Below are 17,999 nucleotides of genomic sequence, written 5' to 3' on the forward strand. Positions count from 1 at the left end.
AACATAATAAGGATGGAAGGGAACTTAGTCTGATAAAGGGCATCTGTAAAAAACCCAAAGCTAACCTTATGCTTGATAGTGAAAGGCTGAATGCTTTCTTCCAAAGATCAGGAACAAGACACAAATATCTGCTCTCACCACTTCTGTTTAACACTGTACCATAGATTCTAGCCAGGGAAAATAGGCAAGAGAAAGAAATACAGGGCATCTATATTGGAAAAGAAGTGGTAAAACTCTCTGTTCACAGATGATATGATCTAGTATATGAAAAATCCTAAGGAATTAAGAAACTGTTAGAACTAATAAATGAGCTCAGCCCAGTTACAGGATAGAAATACAAAATCAGTTGTATTTCTATATGGTAACAATTAGAGAAGAAATGTGAAATTAAGAAAATACCATTTACCATGGCATAAAAGAATACTTAGGTATAAACCTGACAAAAGAAGTGCACAGTTTGTGTACTGAGAAATATAAAATATTATTGAAAGAAATTAGAGAAATACCTAAATAAATGGAAAGATAATATAGGAAGACTTAATATTGTTAAGATGGCAATGTTCCCATAATTAATCTGTATATTCAATGCAATCTCCACTGAAATTCTAGCTATCTTTATTGCAGAAATTGAAAAATTTGTCATAAAATTCATAAAAAATCAAAGGGACTTGGAATAGCCCAAACAGTCTTGAAAAAGAAGAGTTAGAAGATTCACACTCATTTCAAAACTTCATCCACAACCACAGTAATCAAGACAGTGTGGTGCTGACTTAAGGTTAGATAATAGATTAATGGAGTAAAATTGAAAGTCCAAAAATAATCTCTCATACTATGGTAATAGACTTTAGACAAGGGTGCCAAGACAATTCATGGGGAAAGAATAGTCTTTTCAACAAATGGTGCCGGGACAACTGAATATCCACATGTAAAGTAATGAATTTAGACAACTCACACTGTTTACAAAAAGGTAACTTAAAATGGATCATAGACCTAAATCTAAGAGCTAAAACTGTAAATTCTTAGGAGAAAACAGGATCATGTGTTTGTGTACTTAAATTAGGCAGTGATTTCAATATGGCACCAAAAACCTAAGCAACAAAAGAAAAATAGGTTAATTGGGATTCATCAAAGTATATGTTTGTGCATCAAAGGATACTGACAAGAATGTGAAAAGACAACCTATAGAATGGAAGAAAATGTTTGTAAATTATATATCTGACAGATGTCTTATATCCAGAATATATAAAGAACTCTTACAGTTCAGTACAGTGACAACTAACACAATCAAAATAGGGGCAAAGTTTTGAATAGCCCTTTCTCTAAACAAAACATACAACTGATAAATAAGCATGTGAAAAGATACTCAAAATCTTTATTCATTAGAGAAATGTAAATCAAAACCACAATGGGATACCATTTTACCCACTAGGATGGCAAGCATTAAAAAGATGGACGATAACACATTGTTATAAATTTGTCAAATTAGGGATTTCCCTGGTGGTCCAGTGGTTAAGACTCCATGTTGCCAATGCAGGGGGCACGGGTTCAATCCCTGGTTGTGGAACTAAGATCCCACGTGCTGCGCGATGTGGCCAAAAGATTAAAAAAAAGAAATTGTCAAATTACCTCTTATTAAGTGGAACATAGGGTGCCAGATGGTGAGCCACATTTCAACAACAGACTACAAGAGGAATTGAAGTAGAAAAAAGTTCATTACTCACAGGTTCTTGAGGAAGTACCCACATGCCTTAAGGGGTCACATGGAGAGGTCAAGGCACAGTGCAGATAGAGAGAGTCAGGACCTGGAGCATGTGCCTTTATTAGGGTTTAAGTGTAGAGTGCCTTGAGGTTCCTGGACTAAGGCCAGACTGGTCAATTCAAAAGAGTTGGGTTTTGGTAAGCCACGTAGGGATCTTATTGAAGAGGTGCATAGGACTAGGCACTGGGAGGCAGGGATGAGTGTTGATCACAGAGGCTGTTGGGGAAGTCGTATAAGGAACTTACATTTGCTTGTGACTCTGCAAGTTGTTCTCTAGGGCATGCGTTTGTGTGGGAGCTAATGTCAGTTTAAGGTCACTACAGGACTCTTGACGAAACAAAATGAATGCTGAGTCAGCAGCACCATAGAGTAACTTAGCTAAACTCTCCACCCAAGTGTTGGCAAGGATGTGACCTATTGGGACACTCATACATTGTTAGAAGTATAAAATAGCGCTGCTTTGAAAGACAGTTTGGCTACTCCTTTAAAAGATAAACATAGAATTATCATATGATTCAGCAGTGCCACCCTAGGTATATATGCAAGAAAAATGAAAACATACTTCCACAGGAAAGAAAACTTGTATATGATTATTCGTAGCAACATTATTCACAATAGCAAAAAGATGGAAACAAACCAAATGTCCATGAAGTCATGAATGGTTAAGCAAAATGTGGTATATCCATACAATGGGAATTTAATTGGGCAATAAAAAGAAATGAAGTACTGATACTGCTATAAATGTGGATGATCCTTGAAAACATTATGCTAAGTGAAAGAAGGTAGAAAAAGCCACATATTATATGATTCCATTTATATAAAATATGCAGAATAGACAAATTTATAGAGGTAGACTAGTGGTAACTTAGGGCTGAGGAGTAGATAAAGGTGGCTTGGGTAGGGAATTTCTTTTATGGAAGATAAAGATGTTCTAAAGTTAGGTTGTGGTGATGTCTGTACAGTGCTTTGAATATACTAAAAACATTGAATTGTATACTTTAAATGAGTGAACTTTATGTGAATTTTATCTCAGTAGAGCTGTAAATTAAAAAAGCAATATAGAATTTTTTTGTTTCTCTGAAGGACAAGTTTGTAACCTCCATTTTTTTTAACTGAAGTATAGTCGATTTACAATGTTGTGTTAGTTTCTTGTGTACAGTAAAGTGATTCAGGTATACATATTTATATATATTCTTTTTCATATTCTTTTCCATTATAGCTTATTACAGGATATTGACTATCCCTGTGCTATATAGTAGGACCTTGTTTATCCATTCTATGTATAATAGTTTGCATCTGCTAACCCCAAACTCACAATCCAACCCTCCCCCACTCCCCTTCCCCTTTGGCGACCACAAGTCTTCTCTATGTCTGTGAGTCTGTTTCTGTTTCATAGATAAGTTCATTTGTGTCATATTTTAGATTCCACAGATAAGTGATATCATATGGTATTTCTCTTTCTCTTTCTGACTGGCTTCGCTTAATATGATAATCTCTAGGTCTGTCTGTGTAGCTGCAAACGGCATTATTTCATTCTTTTTTATGTAATCTCTGTTTCTTTAAAGAAGAAGCAATTATTTGTTTTCACACCAAATTAGCATTTTCACATTCCTCTACTGATGTTCCTAGAATTACATTAAAAATTTTTTTTGAATTTTATTTTATTTTTTTAATATAGCAGTTTCTTATTAATTATCTATTTTATACATATTAGTGTATATATGTCATTCCCAATCTCCCAATTCATCCCACCACTACCACCCCACCCCGCTTTTCCCCCTGGTGTCCATACTAAAATTTTTTTTGTTAATGTTTTATTTCTACATTTCTCTATTTTCTATTATTTGCTTCTATGTTCTGTTCATGGAAGAAGGCAGAATATGGATTTTAAACTTATGTTTCTTGTATTTTCTGGCTGTATGATTACCATGGCTTTACCCATATTTCCTTTTGTCCTCACTTTGTATTTAACACTGTTAGTTGTGTTTTCTGATTATGGGATAATACCTTTTGGTAGATCGGAAGTGGTTATATATATATAGTATGTTTATATTAGAACTGTTAGAGGCTGACTGATTGTTTTAATTGTCTTGTAGATTTTACTTTCCTTACTGGTATTGTAATGGCAGCAACAGAACCTATAGGCATGGAATATCTCGAGGTGCTGAAGCTCCTCTTCTTGATGACTTTGTCATGTCTTACCTTTTTGCTCAGGTATGTACATGTGTTAAATGATAAATATCTGGCCATGTAAATGTATCTCTTAATCAGAAAAATATTCACATATGGGAAAATTGATGTTCTGTCTGCATAGCAGGTGCAGAAAGGTAACAAAATTGAGTCTTTTATCACTAATTTTTAATCCCATGGTTTATGGATAATAGAATCTATCTTATAAAGATTCCTAGAATTGCCCCTTTTGAATTTTCATTTTATTTTAGTGCTTTAGATCATTTTAAGGATTTCACAAGTTTAGACTGAGTTTTACAACATGATTCATGTAGACCTAAGTGGCTGGAATATAGGACAGTGAAATTTCTTTAGAGAAAAATTTTTTTAAATTCCTAAACAATTTCAGACTTAATTAGTGGGTTGTAAAATGTGAAGCATGTAAGTAATTGCATAAAAAATGAACTACAGTAGTTTGTGTAGCCCCTCATAGGAGGGTGGCTGGTTGTTGATACTTAGTCTGAGAACTGTGTTCCAGTTGTTTATTAATATTGTTAAATTTTTGTGGTGTTTTTGAACATTTTTAAATGCTTTTATCTATTGCCTTGATTAGTGCTTTTGTGTAAAGATACACTCTTGATATCCCCAGGGTATCAGATCAAGGAGTTCTAAATCAGATCTGCTAATATCATGGGAAATAACCTCACAGATCCTCATAGCTCACATTTCTAACATGTGTAGTAGGGCTAGTTCAGTTTGTGAGCAACAAATTGAAAAATATTTCTCTTTTGCAATATGAGAGCAACCAACTTTTTTGTGTGTGAGGGGGTAAAATGTACTTAATAAAATTTACTATTTTAACCATTTTTAAGTGGTCAAATCAGTGGCATTAATTCAGTACCTTCATTTTTTTTTTTTTTCTTTTTTTTTCGGTACGCGTGCCTCTCACTGTTGTGGCCTCTCCCGTTGTGGAGCACAGGCTCCGGACGCGCAGGCTCAGAGGCCATGGCTCATGGGCCCAGCCGCTCCGTGGCATGTGGGATCTTCCTGGACTGGGGCACGCACCCGTGTCCCCTGCATCAGCAGGTGGACTCTCAGCCACTGCGCCACCAGGGAAGCCCAGTACCTTCATATTGTTCTGCACCCATTACCACCATCCATCTCCAGAACATTTTTCATCTTCCTAAATTGAAACTTTATACCCATTAAAAAATAACTTCTCATTCCCCTCTCCTCCTGACCCCTGGCAGCCACCTTTCTACTTTCTGTCTCTATGAATTTGCTTATTCCAGGTAGCTCATATAAGTGGAATTATACAGTATTTACTCTTTTGCGACTGGCTTATTTCTCTTACCATAATGTCTTCAGGATTCAACCATGTTGTAGCATGTGTCAGAATCTCATTCCTTTTTAGGGCTGAATAATACTCTATTGTATGTACCACATTTTGTTTACCCATTCATCTCTTGTTGGATAGTTGGGTTGCTTCTACCTTTTGGTTCTTATGAATAACACTGCAACAAACATGGGTGTACAGATATCTCTCTGAGATCTTACTTTCAATTCTTTTGGATATCTATCCAGAAGTGGGATTACTAAATGATATGGTAGTTGTATATTTAATTTTTTTGAGGAACTGCCATACTGTTTTCCATAGCAGCAGCACCGTTTTACATTATTACCAGCAGCACCCAGCATTCCACATCCTCACCAACACTTACTTTCTGCTTTTCTGATGATGGCCATTCTGATAGGTGTGAAGTGGTATCTCGTTGTGTTTTTTTTTTTTTTTTTTTTTGCGGTACGCAGGCCTCTCACTGTTGTGGCCTCTCCTGTTGCGGAGCACAGGCTCCGGACGTGCAGGCTCAGTGGCCATGGCTCATGGGCCCAGCCGCTCCACGGCATGTGGGATCTTCCTGGACCGGGGCACGAACCTGTGTGCCCTGCATCGGCAGGCGGACTCTCAACCACTGTGCCACCAGGGAAGCCCTGCATGTATCTTTTTGAATTATAGTTTTTTCCAGATATATGCCAGGAGTGGGATTGCTGGATCATATGGCAACTCTATTTTTAGTTTTGAGCTACCTCCATACTGTTCTCCATAGTGGCTGCACCAACTTACATTACCTCCAATAGTGTAGGAGGGTTCCCTTTTCTCCACATCCTCTCCAGCATTTGTTATTCGTAGACTTTTTAATGATAGCTATTCTGACAAGTGTGAGGTGGTATCTCGTAGTTTCGATTTGCATTTCGCTCACAATTAATGATGTGGAACATCTGTTCATGTGCCTGTTGGCTACCTGTATGTCTTCTTTGGAGAAATGTCTATTTATATCTTCTGCCCATTTTTCAATTAGGTTATTTGTTTTGTTGTTATTGAATTGTATGAGCTATTTGTATATTTTGGAAATTAAGCCCTTGTTTGTCACATCATTTGCAGGTATTTTCTCCCATTCTGTAGATTGTCTTTTCATTGTGTTATGGTTTCCTTTGCTATGTAAAAGCTTGTAAGTTTGGACTAGGTCCCAGTTGTTCAGTTTTGCTTTTATTTCTATTGCCTTGGTAAACAGACCATTGGTATGATTTATGTCAGAGAATGTTTTGCCTATGTTCTCTTGTAGGAGTTTTCTGGTATCATGTCTTATATTTAAGTCTTTAAGCCATTTTGAGTTTATTTGTGTATACAGTGTGAGGGTGTCTTCTAATTTCATTGATTTACATGCAACAGTCCAACTTTCCCAACACCACTTGCTGAAGAGACTTTTTTCCATTGTATATTCTTGTCTCCTTTGTTGAAGATTAATTGACTGTAGGTGTGTGGGTTTATTTCTGGGCTCTATATTCTGTTCCACTGATCCATATGTCTGTTTTTGTACCAGTACCACACTATTTTGATTACTGTAGCTTTTAATATTGTCTGAAGTCTGGGAGGGTTATGCCTCCTGCTTTGCTCTTTTTCCTCAGGATTGCTCTGGCAATTCTGGGTCTTTTATGGTTTCATACAAATTTTAGGATTATTTGGGAATTCCCTGGTGGTCTAGTGGTTAGGACTTGGCACTTTCAATGCTGGGGCCCAGGTTCAATCCCTGGTCAGGAACTAAGAATCCTGCAGGCTGCATGGCACAGCCAAAACTAAAAAATAAAAATTAGGATTAGTTCTGTGAAAAATGTCATGGGTAATTTGAAGGGATTGCATTACATCTGTAGATTTCTCTGGGTAGTATGGCCATTTTAACAATATTAATTCTTCCAATCCAAGAGCATGGGATATCTTTGTATTTCTTTGAATCATCTTCAGTTTCCTTTATTAATGTTTTATAGTTTTCAGCATATAAGTCTTTCACCTCCTTGATCAGCTTTATTCCTAATTATTTTATTTTCTTGGATATGGTTTTAAAAGGGATGGTTTTTTAACGTTCCTTTTCTGATATTTCATTTTTAGTGTAAAGAAATGCAACCGTTCTGTATGTTAATCTTTTATTCTGCTACCTTGCTGAATTCGTTTATCAGTTCTAGTAGTTTTTGTGTGGAGTCTTTAGGGTTTTCTGCATCTAGTGTCATGTCACCTGCATATAATGACAGTTTTATGTTTTGAGGTAATTTTTGTATGGTGTAAGGTAAGGGTCCATCTTCATTGTTTTGCATGTGGATATCCAGTTTTTTCAGCACCATTTGTTGAAAAGACTATCCTTTCTCTGCTGAATGGTCTTGTTGCTCTTGTCAAAAACCATTTGAAAACCAACCAACTTTTTACAGCTTCCTTTGTTTCAGTAGTCATTAAGAAAAGAGAGAGGGCTTCCCTGGTGCCTCAGTGGTTGGGAGTCTGCCTGCCGATGCAGGGGACATGGGTTCGTGCCCCGGTCCGGGAGGATCCCGCATGCCGCGGAGCGGCTGGGCCCGTGAGCCATGGCCGCTGAGCCTGTGCGTCTGGAGCCTGTGCTCTGCAACACGAGAGGCCACAGCAGTGAGAGGCCCGTGTACCGCATTAAAAAAAAAAGGAAAGAAAGAAAAGAGACAGGCCTCTGAGAAGAGTGTACTATGAAGTTATGACTTTATACTGCTTTTAGAATTATATTATTTCATCTATTCTGCAGATCTGGTTTATTTTGATGGAATGCTATTAAGTTCCATTAATAAGGCAAGTTTTCCTAAACTATTCATTGATCTACTTTACCCTAATATTACTACTATGACATCTCATACTTCTTTTTCTTTTTTCTTTTTTTTTTTTAACATCTTTATTGGGGTATAATTGCTTTACAATGGTGTGTTAGTTTCTGCTTTATAACAAAGTGAATCAGTTATACATATACATATGTTCCCATCTCTCTTCCCTCTTGCGTCTCCCTCCCTCCCACCCTCCCTATCCCACCCCTCCAGGCGGTAACAAAGCACCTAGCTGATCTCCCTGTACCATGCGGCTGCTTCCCACTAGCTATCTACCTTACGTTTGTTAGTGTGTATATGTCCATGACTCTCTCTCGCCCTGTCACAGCTCACCCTTCCCCCTCCCCATATCCTCAAGTCTGTTCTCCAGTAGGTCTGTGTCTTTATTCCTGTCTTACCCCTAGGTTCTTCATGACATTTTTTTTTCTTCTTAAATTCCATATATATGTGTTAGCATACGGTATTTGTCTTTTTCTTTCTGACTTACTTCACTCTGTATGACAGACTCTAGGTCTATCCACCTCATTACAAATAGCTCAATTTCATTTCTTTTTATAGCTGAGTAATATTCCATTGTATATATGTGCCACATCTTCTTTATCCACTCATCCGATGATGGGCACTTAGGTTGTTTCCATCTCCGGGCTATTGTAAATAGAGCTGCAGTGAACATTTTGGTACATGACTCTTTTTTAATTTTGGTTTTCTCAGGGTATATGCCAAGTAGTGGGATTGCAGGGTCATATGGTAGTTCTATTTGTAGTTTCTAAAGGAACCTCCATACTGTTCTCCATAGTGGCTGAACCAATTCACATTCCCACCAGCAGTGCAAGAGTGTTCCCTTTTCTCCACACCCTCTCCAGCATTTATTGTTTCTAGATTTTTTGATGATGGCCATTCTGACTGGTGTGAGATGATATCTCATTGTAGTTTTGATTTGCATTTCTCTAATGATTAATGATGTTGAGCATTCTTTCATGTGTTTGTTGGCAGTCTGTATATCTTCTTTGGAGAAATGTCTGTTTAGGTCTTCTGCCCATTTTTGGATTGGGTTGTTTGTTTTTTTGTTATTGAACTGCATGAGCTGCTTGTAAATTTTGGAGATTAATCCTTTGTCAGTTGCTTCATTTGCAAATATTTTCTCCCATTCTGAGGGTTGTCTTTTGGTCTTGTTTATGGTTTCCTTTGCTGTGTAAAAGCTTTGAAGTTTCATTAGGTCCCATTTGTTTATTTTTGTTTTTATTTTCATTACTCTAGGAGGTGGGTCAGAAAGGATCTTGCTGTGATTTATGTCACAGAGTGTTCTGCCTATGTTTTCCTCTAAGAGTTTGATAGTTTCTTGCCTTACATTTAGGTCTTTAATCCATTTTGAGCTTATTTTTGTGTATGGTTTGAGGGAGTGATCTAATCTCATACTTTTACATGTATCTGTCCAGTTTTCCCAGCACCACTTATTGAAGAGGCTGTCCTTTCTCCACTGTATATTCCTGCCACCTTTATCAAAGGTAAGGTGTCCATATGTGCGTGGGTTTATCTCTGGGCTTTCTATCCTGTTCCATTGATCTATCTTTCTGTTTTTGTGCTAGTACCATACTGTCTTGATTACTGTAGCTTTGTATAGCTTTGTATAGCTTGTGTATAGTCTGAAGTCAGGGAGCCTGATTCCTCCAGCTTCTTTTTTCGTTCTCAAGATTGCTTTGGATATTCAGGGTCTTTAGTGTTTCCATACAAATTGCAAAATTTTTTGTTCTAGTTCTGTGAAAAATGCCAGTGGTAGTTTGATAGGGATTGCATTGAATCTATAGATTGCTTTGGGTAGTAGAGTCATTTACACAATGTTGATTCTTCCAATCCAAGAACATGGTATATCTCTCCATCTATTTGTATCATCTTTAATTTCTTTCATCAGTGTCTAATTTTCTGCATACAGGTCTTTTGTCTCCTTAGGTAGGTTTATTCCTAGATATTTTATTCTTTTTGTTGCAATGGTAAATGGGAGTGTTTTCTTGATTTCTCTTTCAGATTTTTCATCATTAGTATATAGGAATGCCAGAGATTTCTGTGCATTAATTTTGTATCCTGCTACTTTACCAAATTCATTGATTAGCTCTAGTAGTTTTCTGGTAGCATCTTTAGGATTCTCTATGTATAGTATCCTGTCATCTGCAAACAGTGACAGCTTTACTTCTTCTTTTCTGATTTGGATTCCTTTTATTTCCTTTTCTTCTCTGATTGCTGTAGCTAAAACTTCCAAAACTGTGTTGAATAACAGTGGTGAGAGTGGGCAACCTTGTCTTGTTCCTGATCTTAGTGGAAACGCTTTCAGTTTTTCACCATTGAGGATGATGTTGGCTGTGGGCTTGTCATATATGGCCTTTATTATGTTGAGGAAAGTTCCCTCCATGCCTACTTTCTGCAGGGTTTTTATCATAAATGGGTGTTGAATTTTGTCAAAAGCTTTCTCTGCATCTATTGAGATGATCATATGGTTTTTCTCCTTCAGTTTGTTAATATGGTTTATCCCATTGATAGATTTGCGTATATTGAAGAATCCTTGCATTCCTGGAATAAACCCCACTTGATCATGGTGTATGATCCTCTTAATGTGCTGTTGGATTCTGTTTGCTAGTATTTTGTTGAGGATTTTTGCATCTATGTTCATCAGTGATATTGGCCTATAGTTTTCTTTCTTTGTGACATCCTTGTCTGGTTTTGGTATCAGGGTGATGGTGGCCTCGTAGAATGAGTTTGGGAGTGTTCCTCCCTTTGCTATATTTTGGAACAGTTTGAGAAGGATAGGTGTTAGCTCTTCTCTAAATGTTTGATAGAATTCACCTGTGAAGCCATCTGGTCCTGGGCTTTTGTTTGTTGGAAGATTTTTAATCACAGTTTTAATTTCAGTGCTTGTGATTGATCTGTTCATATTTTCTATTTCTTCCTGATTCAGTCTTGGCAGGTTGTGCATTTCTAAGAATTTGTCCATTTCTTCCAGATTGTCCATTTTATTGGCATAGAGTTGCTTGTAGTAATCTCTCATGATCTTTTGTATTTCTGCAGTGTCAGTTGTTACTTCTCCTTTTTCACTTCTAATTCTATTGATTTGAGTCTTCTCCCTTTTTTTCTTGATGAGTCTGGCTAGTGGTTTATCTATTTTGTTTATCTTCTCAAAGAACCAGCTTTTAGTTTTATTGATCTTTGCTATTGTTTCCTTCATTTCTTTTTCATTTATTTCTGGTATGATTTTTATGATTTCTTTCCTTCTGCTAGCTTTGGGGTTTTTTTCTTCTTCTTTCTCTAATTGCTTGAGGTGCAAGGTTTGGTTGCTTATTCGAGATGTTTCCTGCTTCTTAAGGTGGGCTTTTATTGCTATAAACTTCCCCCTTAGAACTGCTTTTGCTGCATCCCGTAGGTTTTGGGTCGTTGTGTCTCCATTGTCATTTGTTTCTAGGTATTTTTTTATTTACTCTTTGATTTCTTCAGTGATCACTTCATTATTAAGTAGTGTATTGTTTAGCCTCCATGTGTTTGTATTTTTTGCAGATCTTTTCCTGTAATTGATATCTAGTCTCATGGCATTGTGGTCGGAAAAGTTACTTGATACAATTTCAATTTTCTTAAATTTACCAAGGCTTGATTTGTGACCCAAGATATGATCTATCCTGGAGAATGTTCCATGAGCACTTGAGAAAAATGTATATTCTGTTGTTTTTGGATGGAGTGTCCTATAAATATCAATTAAGTCCGTCTTGTTTAATGTATCATTTAAAGCTTGTGTTTCCTTATTTATTTTCATTTTGGATGATCTGTCCATTGGTGAAACTGGGGTGTTAAAGTCTCCTACTATGAATGTGTTACTGTCGATTTCCCCTTTTATGGCTGTTAGTATTTGCCTTATGTATTGAGGTGCTCCTATGTTGGGTACATAAATATTTACAATTGTTATATCTTCTTCTTGGATTGATCCCTTGATCATTATGTAGTGTCCTTCTTTGTCTCTTCTAATAGTCCTTATTTTAAAGTCTATTTTGTCTGATAATTAGAATTGCTACTCCAGCTTTCTTTTGGTTTCCATTTGCATGGAATATCTTTTTCCATCCCCTTACTTGAGTCTGTATGTGTCTCTAGGTCTGAAGTGGGTGTCTTGTAAACAGCATATGTAAGGGTCTTGTTTTTGTATCCATTCAGCCAATCTGTGTCTTTTGGTGGGAGCATTTAGTCCATTTACATTTAAGGTAGTTATCGATATGTATGTTCCTATTCCCATTTTCTTAATTGTTTTGGGTTCGTTATTATAGGTCTTTTCCTTCTCGTGTTTCTTGTCTAGAGAAGTTCCTTTAGCATTTGTTGTAAAGCTGGTTTGGTGGTGCTGAACTCTCTCAGCTTTTGCTTGTCTGTAAAGGTTTTAATTTCTCCATCAAATCTGAATGAGATCCTTGCTGGGTAGAGTAGTCTTGGTTGCACGTTTTTCTCCTTCATCTCTGCAGTATGTCCTGCCAGTCCCTTCTGGTTTGTAGGGTTTCTGCTGAGAGATCAGCTGTTAACCTTATGGGGATTCCCTTGTGTGTTATTTTTTGTTTTTCCCTTGCTGCTTTTATTGTGCTTTCTTTGTATTTAATTTTTGACAGTTTGATTAATATGTGTCTTGGAGTATTTCTCCTTGGATTTATCCTGTATGGGACTCTCTGTGCTTCCTGGACTTGATTAACTATTTCGTTTCCCATATTAGGGAAGTTTTCAACTATAATCTCTTCAAATATTTTCTCAGTCCCTTTCTTTTTCTCTTCTTCTTCTGGATCCCCTATAATTCCAATGTTGGTGCGTTTAATGTTGTCCCAGTGGTCTCTGAGACTGTCCTCAGTTCTTTTCATTCTTTTTTCTTTATTCTGCTCTGCAGTAGTTATTTCCACTATTTTATCTTCCAGGTCACTTATCTGTTCTTCTGCCTCAATTATTCTGCTATTGATCCCATCTAGAGTACTTTTAATTTCATTTATTGTGTTGTTCATCGTTGCTTGTTTTATCTTTATTTCTTCTAGGTCCTTGTTAACTGTTTCTTGCATTTTGTCCATTCTATTTCCAAGATTTTGGATCATCCTTACTATCATTATTCTGAATTCTTTTTCAGGTAGACTGCCTATTTCCTCTTCATTTGTTAGGTCTGGTGCATTTTCATCTTGCTCCTTCATCTGGTGTTTGTTTTTCTGTCTTCTCATTTTGCTTATTTTACTGTGTTTGGGGTCTCCTTTTTGCAGGCTGCAGGTTCATAGTTGCCGCTGTGTTTGATTTCTGTCTCCAGTGGCTAAGGTTGGTTCAGTGGGTTGTGTAGGCTTCCTGGTGGAGGGGACTAGTGCCCGGTTGTGGTGGATGAGGCTGGATCTTTTCTCTCTAGTGGGCAGGTTGACGTGTGTTGGTGTGTTTTGGGGTGTCTGTGGCCTTATTATGATTTTAGGCAGCCTCTCTGCTAATGGGTGGGGTTGTGTTCCTGTTTTGCTAGTTGTTTGGCATAGGTTGTCCAGCACTGTAGCTTGCTGGTCGTTGAGTGAAGCTGGGTGCTGGTGTTAAGATGGAGGTCGCTGGGAGATTTTCGCCATTTGATATTATGTGGAGCTGGGAGGTCTCTTGTTGACCAGTGTCCTGAAGTTGGCTCTCCTACCTCAGAGGCAGAGCCCTGACTCCTGGCTGGAGCACCAAGAGCCTTTCATCTACACGGCTCAGAATAAAAGGGAGAAAAAGTAGAGAGAATTAGTAGAAGTATGAAGAAAGAAAGAAGGAAAGGAGAGAAGGAAGGAAGGAAGGAAGGAGGGAAGAAAGAAAGAAAGAAAGAAAGAAGTAAAGAAGAAAAGAAGGCAAGAAGGAAAGAAAGGAGGGAGGGAGGGAGGGAGGAAGGAAGGAGGGAAAGAAGGAAAAACAGAAAGAAAGAAGATACAGTAAAATAAAATAAAGTATAATAAAGTTATTGAATTAAATAATACTTATTTAGAAAAAGAAAAAAAAAGGGACGGATAGAACCTTAGGACAAATGTTGGAAGCAAAGCTATACAGACAAAATCTTACACAGAAGCATACACATACACCCTCACAAAAAGAAGTAAAGGGGAAAAAATCATAAATCTTGCTCTCAGAGACCACCTCCTCAATTTGGGATGATTCGTTGTCTAAAGGAGGGAAGGAAGGAAGGAAAGAAAGAACGAAGGTAAAGTATAATAAAGTTATTAAAATTAAAATTATTAAGAAAAAAGATTTGAAAAACCATGGACGGATAGAACCGTAGGACAAATGGTGGAAGCAAAACTATACAGACAATAACTCACACAGAAGCATACACATACACATTCACAAAAAGAGGAAAAGGGGAAAAAATCATAGATCTTGCTCTGGAAGCCCACCTCCTCAATTTGGGATGACTCGTTGTCTATTCATGTATTCCACAGATGCAGGGTACATCAAGTTGATTGTGGACCTTTAATCCTCTGTTCCTGAGGCTGCTGGGATAGATTTCCCTTTCTCTTCTTTGTTCGCACAGCTGGGGGGCTCAGCTTTGGATTTGGCCCTGCCTCTGCATGTATGTCGCTGGAGGGCGTCTTTTTTTTGCTCAGACAGGACGGGGTTAAAGGAGCCGCTGATTCGGGGGCTCTGGCGCACTCAGGCCGTGGGGGGAGGGAGGGTAACTGTGTGCGGGGTGGGCCTGCGGCGGCAGAGGCCGGCGTGACGTTGCACCAGCCTGAGGCCCGCCGTGCGTTCTCCCGGGGAAGTTGTCCCTGGATCCCGGGAACCTGGCAGTGGCAGGCTGCACAGGCTCCGCGGAAGAGGGGTGTGGATAGTGACCTGTGCTCGCACACAGGCCCCTTGGTGGCGGCAGCAGCAGCCTTAGCGTCTCCCGCCTGTCCCTGGGGTCCGTGCTTTTAGCCGCGGCTTGCGCCCGTCTCTGGGGTCCACGCTTTTACCCGCGGCTCGCGCCCGTCTCTGGGGGTTCGCGCTTTTAGCCGCGGCTCACGCCCGTCTCTGGAGTTCCTTTAAGCAGCGCTCTTAAACCCCTCTCCTCGCGCACCAGGAAACAAAGAAGGAAGAAAAAGTCTCTTGCCTCTTCTGCAGGTGCAGACTTTTCCCCGGACTCCCTCCCGGCTAGCCGTGGTGCAAAAACCCCTTCAGGCTATGTTCAAGCCACCAACCCCAGTCCTCTCCCTGCGCTCAGTCCGAAACCAAAACCCGAGCCTCAGCTCGCAGCCCCGCCCGCCCCGGTGGATGAGTAGACAAGCGTCTCGGGCTGGTGAGTGCCGGTCAGCACCGATCCTCTGTGCGGGAATCTCCCCGCTTTGCCCTCCGCACCCGTTGCTGTGCACTCCTCCACGGCTTCAAAGCTCCTCCCTCCGCCTCCCGCAGTGTCCGCCCGCGAAGGGGCTTCCTAGTGTGTGGAAACTTTTCCTCCTTCACAGCTCCCTCCCACTGGTGCAGGTGCCGTCCCTTTTCTTTTGTCTCTGTTTTTTCTTTTTTTCTTTTGCCCTACCCAGGTACGTGGGGAGTTTCTTGCCTTTTGGGAGGTCTGAGGTCTGCCAGCCTTCAGTAGGTGTTCTGTAGGAGTTGTTCCACATATAGATGTATTTCTGGTGTATCTGTGGGGAGGAAGGTGATCTCCGCGTCTTACTCTTCCGCCATCTTCAAGGTCCCCCCTCATACTTCTGATCTAGAAAAATTATGGGTTATTTCCAGTTTTGTCTTCCTAGGAGGAATTTTCTTATTTAGGATGGCAAAATAATTTCACAGTAGAATCCTAAATTGTGTCTACACACTACCACATGCAATTTTCTATTACTTAATGTTTCTATTTCTCTAAATCCATGCCTAGAAAATAAATAAGGTAATAATTAACTTATTCTCAGATTGTATTGATATCAGGTTAGACTTTATGCATATTATAGACTAAATATAGCAGATTTGATCAGTGATATCACCAGATTGTAAGAAAACGTTGACATTATAAAATAACTGAAAAAATAGTTCAGCCACTAAAGTTTTTAAAGCACAGTATAAAAGACAGTATTGTAGAAAGATAGATTTGGAAGCAGTAAGCAAATAAAAGCTAAAAGTGAGATGGTCCTTTTTGGCGCTGTTGGGTCTTCGTTGCTGCACATGGGCTTTCTCTAGTTGTGAGCGGGGGCTACTCCTCATTGCAGTGCACGAGCTTCTTATTGCAGTGGCTTCTCTTGTTGCGGAGCACGGGCTCTAGGCGTGCAGGCTTCAGTAGTTGTGGTTCACAGGTTCTAGAGCGCAGGCACAGTAGTTGTGGCTCACGGGCTTAGTTGCTCCGTGGCATGTGGGATATTCCCGGACCAGGGCTTGAACCCGTGTCTGCTGCATTGGCAGGCATATTCTTAACCATTGAGCCACCAGGGAAGTCCCGAGATGGCCCTTTTAAATTCATATTTCTACTGAAGATTGTCTTTATATCATCAACTTTGTCTACTCAGCCGATAAATATACTGTTGCCATGTGAGTAACCTTTAATTAATTCATGTATGTTCAGCCAAAAAGTGGATATTTACTTTGTGTTCTTTCTTGGTTCATCTTTGATTCTGTGACTGTAACTGTTTTCTTATTTTTCTGGCTGAATGCAGATAAAATTTCTTGGTTCAAATGTTGTTTTCAGCTACCCATATGAAAAACTACTTTTCTACAGTTTTAATTAAACAAAATTTTTATTGATACATACTGTAGGAAGTAAGAAGGCTGGTTTAAGATAATATGCTTTGGCATTTGGGACTGTATTTCATTTGTAACTTTTCTCTAATGGATATTTGGTTGATTATCTTGTTAGCACTGCTCTCACTAATTTTATCTTTGGGTCATGAGTTCCACAGAATATCCTCATAAACAGAATTTATTATCCTCTGGTCCTACATAGTATATGAAACAAAAGCAAGCTATTAAAAATAATCTACCTAGTCATTACTAATCTGTAGCTCTTTCTTAATCAGAATGACTTACTTACATATTTTCAAATATGTGGTGAAATAAGTATTTGAAATTGAGCAAAAAGAAATCTAACTCCTTCTATGAATTAATTTTGTATTACAAACATTTAGGCCTTTGTTTGGTTAATACTGGTTATTTCATGGTTTGTGTCTTTTAAGTAATATATTTTCTTATACAAAAATGTTTCTAATTTGTTAATAGAAAGTTAAATATATTAAAAAAATTGTTTTATTGGAGTATAGTTGATTTACAATGTTGTGTTAGTTTCAGGTACAGCAAAGTGAATCAGTTATACATATACATATAGCCACTCTTTTTGGATTATTCTCCCATATAGGCCATTACAGAGTATTGAGTAGAGTTCCCTGTGCTATACAGTAGGTCCTTATTAGTTATCTATTTTATATATAGTAGTGTGTATATGTCATTCCCAGTCTCCTGTATTATCCCTCCCCTACTTAGCCCCTGGTAACTGTAAGTTTGTTTTCTACATGTGTAACTCTATTTCTGTTTTTGTAGATAAGTTCATTTGTACCCTGTTTTTTAGATGCTACCTATAAGTGATATCATATTATATTAAACAAATATACTTTTAAATGCGTATTTATTTCTTTCAGTAAAATTTTTTAATTCATGTAAAACTTTAATTTCATGAGATGTTTTCATAGCAAAGAAGGGAGATACCTATATAAAATATAGAAGATCCTTTATTTCTCTTATTTAGTTTAAACCTTGGTTGGTATTTCAGCCAATATTATGGCTTTTACCTTTCTTATAAAGAAAATTGCTATTATTTTTAGAATATTGGTGCTTTTAACCTTCTAGCCCTTTCTTTCTCCCCATTACATGTCCAGTCTGATTTTATCCATGCCCCTAAATCATCCAGATCAAAATCTTGGAACTTCTCTTTTCTTCATTCTTTATATATAATTAG

At 38.3% G+C, this 17,999-nt stretch overlaps 1 protein-coding gene across 6 annotated transcripts in view; it reads left to right on the forward strand.

The window, feature by feature from the left end:
• LOC115863861 (tyrosine-protein kinase JAK2) overlaps positions 1-17,999 on the forward strand; it is a 377,772-nt gene that overhangs the window by 309,006 nt on the left and 50,767 nt on the right. For 5 of the 6 annotated variants that reach the window (XM_060300897.2, XM_060300898.2, XM_060300896.2 and 2 more), the window contains one exon: positions 3,856-3,973. In XM_060300897.2, the coding sequence (XP_060156880.1) occupies positions 3,856-3,973 (118 nt within the window). Of the gene's footprint in view, positions 1-3,855; positions 3,974-9,547; positions 9,601-17,999 lie in introns of those variants that run through there. The other variant, XM_060300900.2, reaches the window with a different exon arrangement.

This window comes from Globicephala melas, chromosome 6 (assembly GCF_963455315.2).
Source record: "Globicephala melas chromosome 6, mGloMel1.2, whole genome shotgun sequence".
Taxonomy (NCBI): domain Eukaryota; kingdom Metazoa; phylum Chordata; class Mammalia; order Artiodactyla; family Delphinidae; genus Globicephala; species Globicephala melas.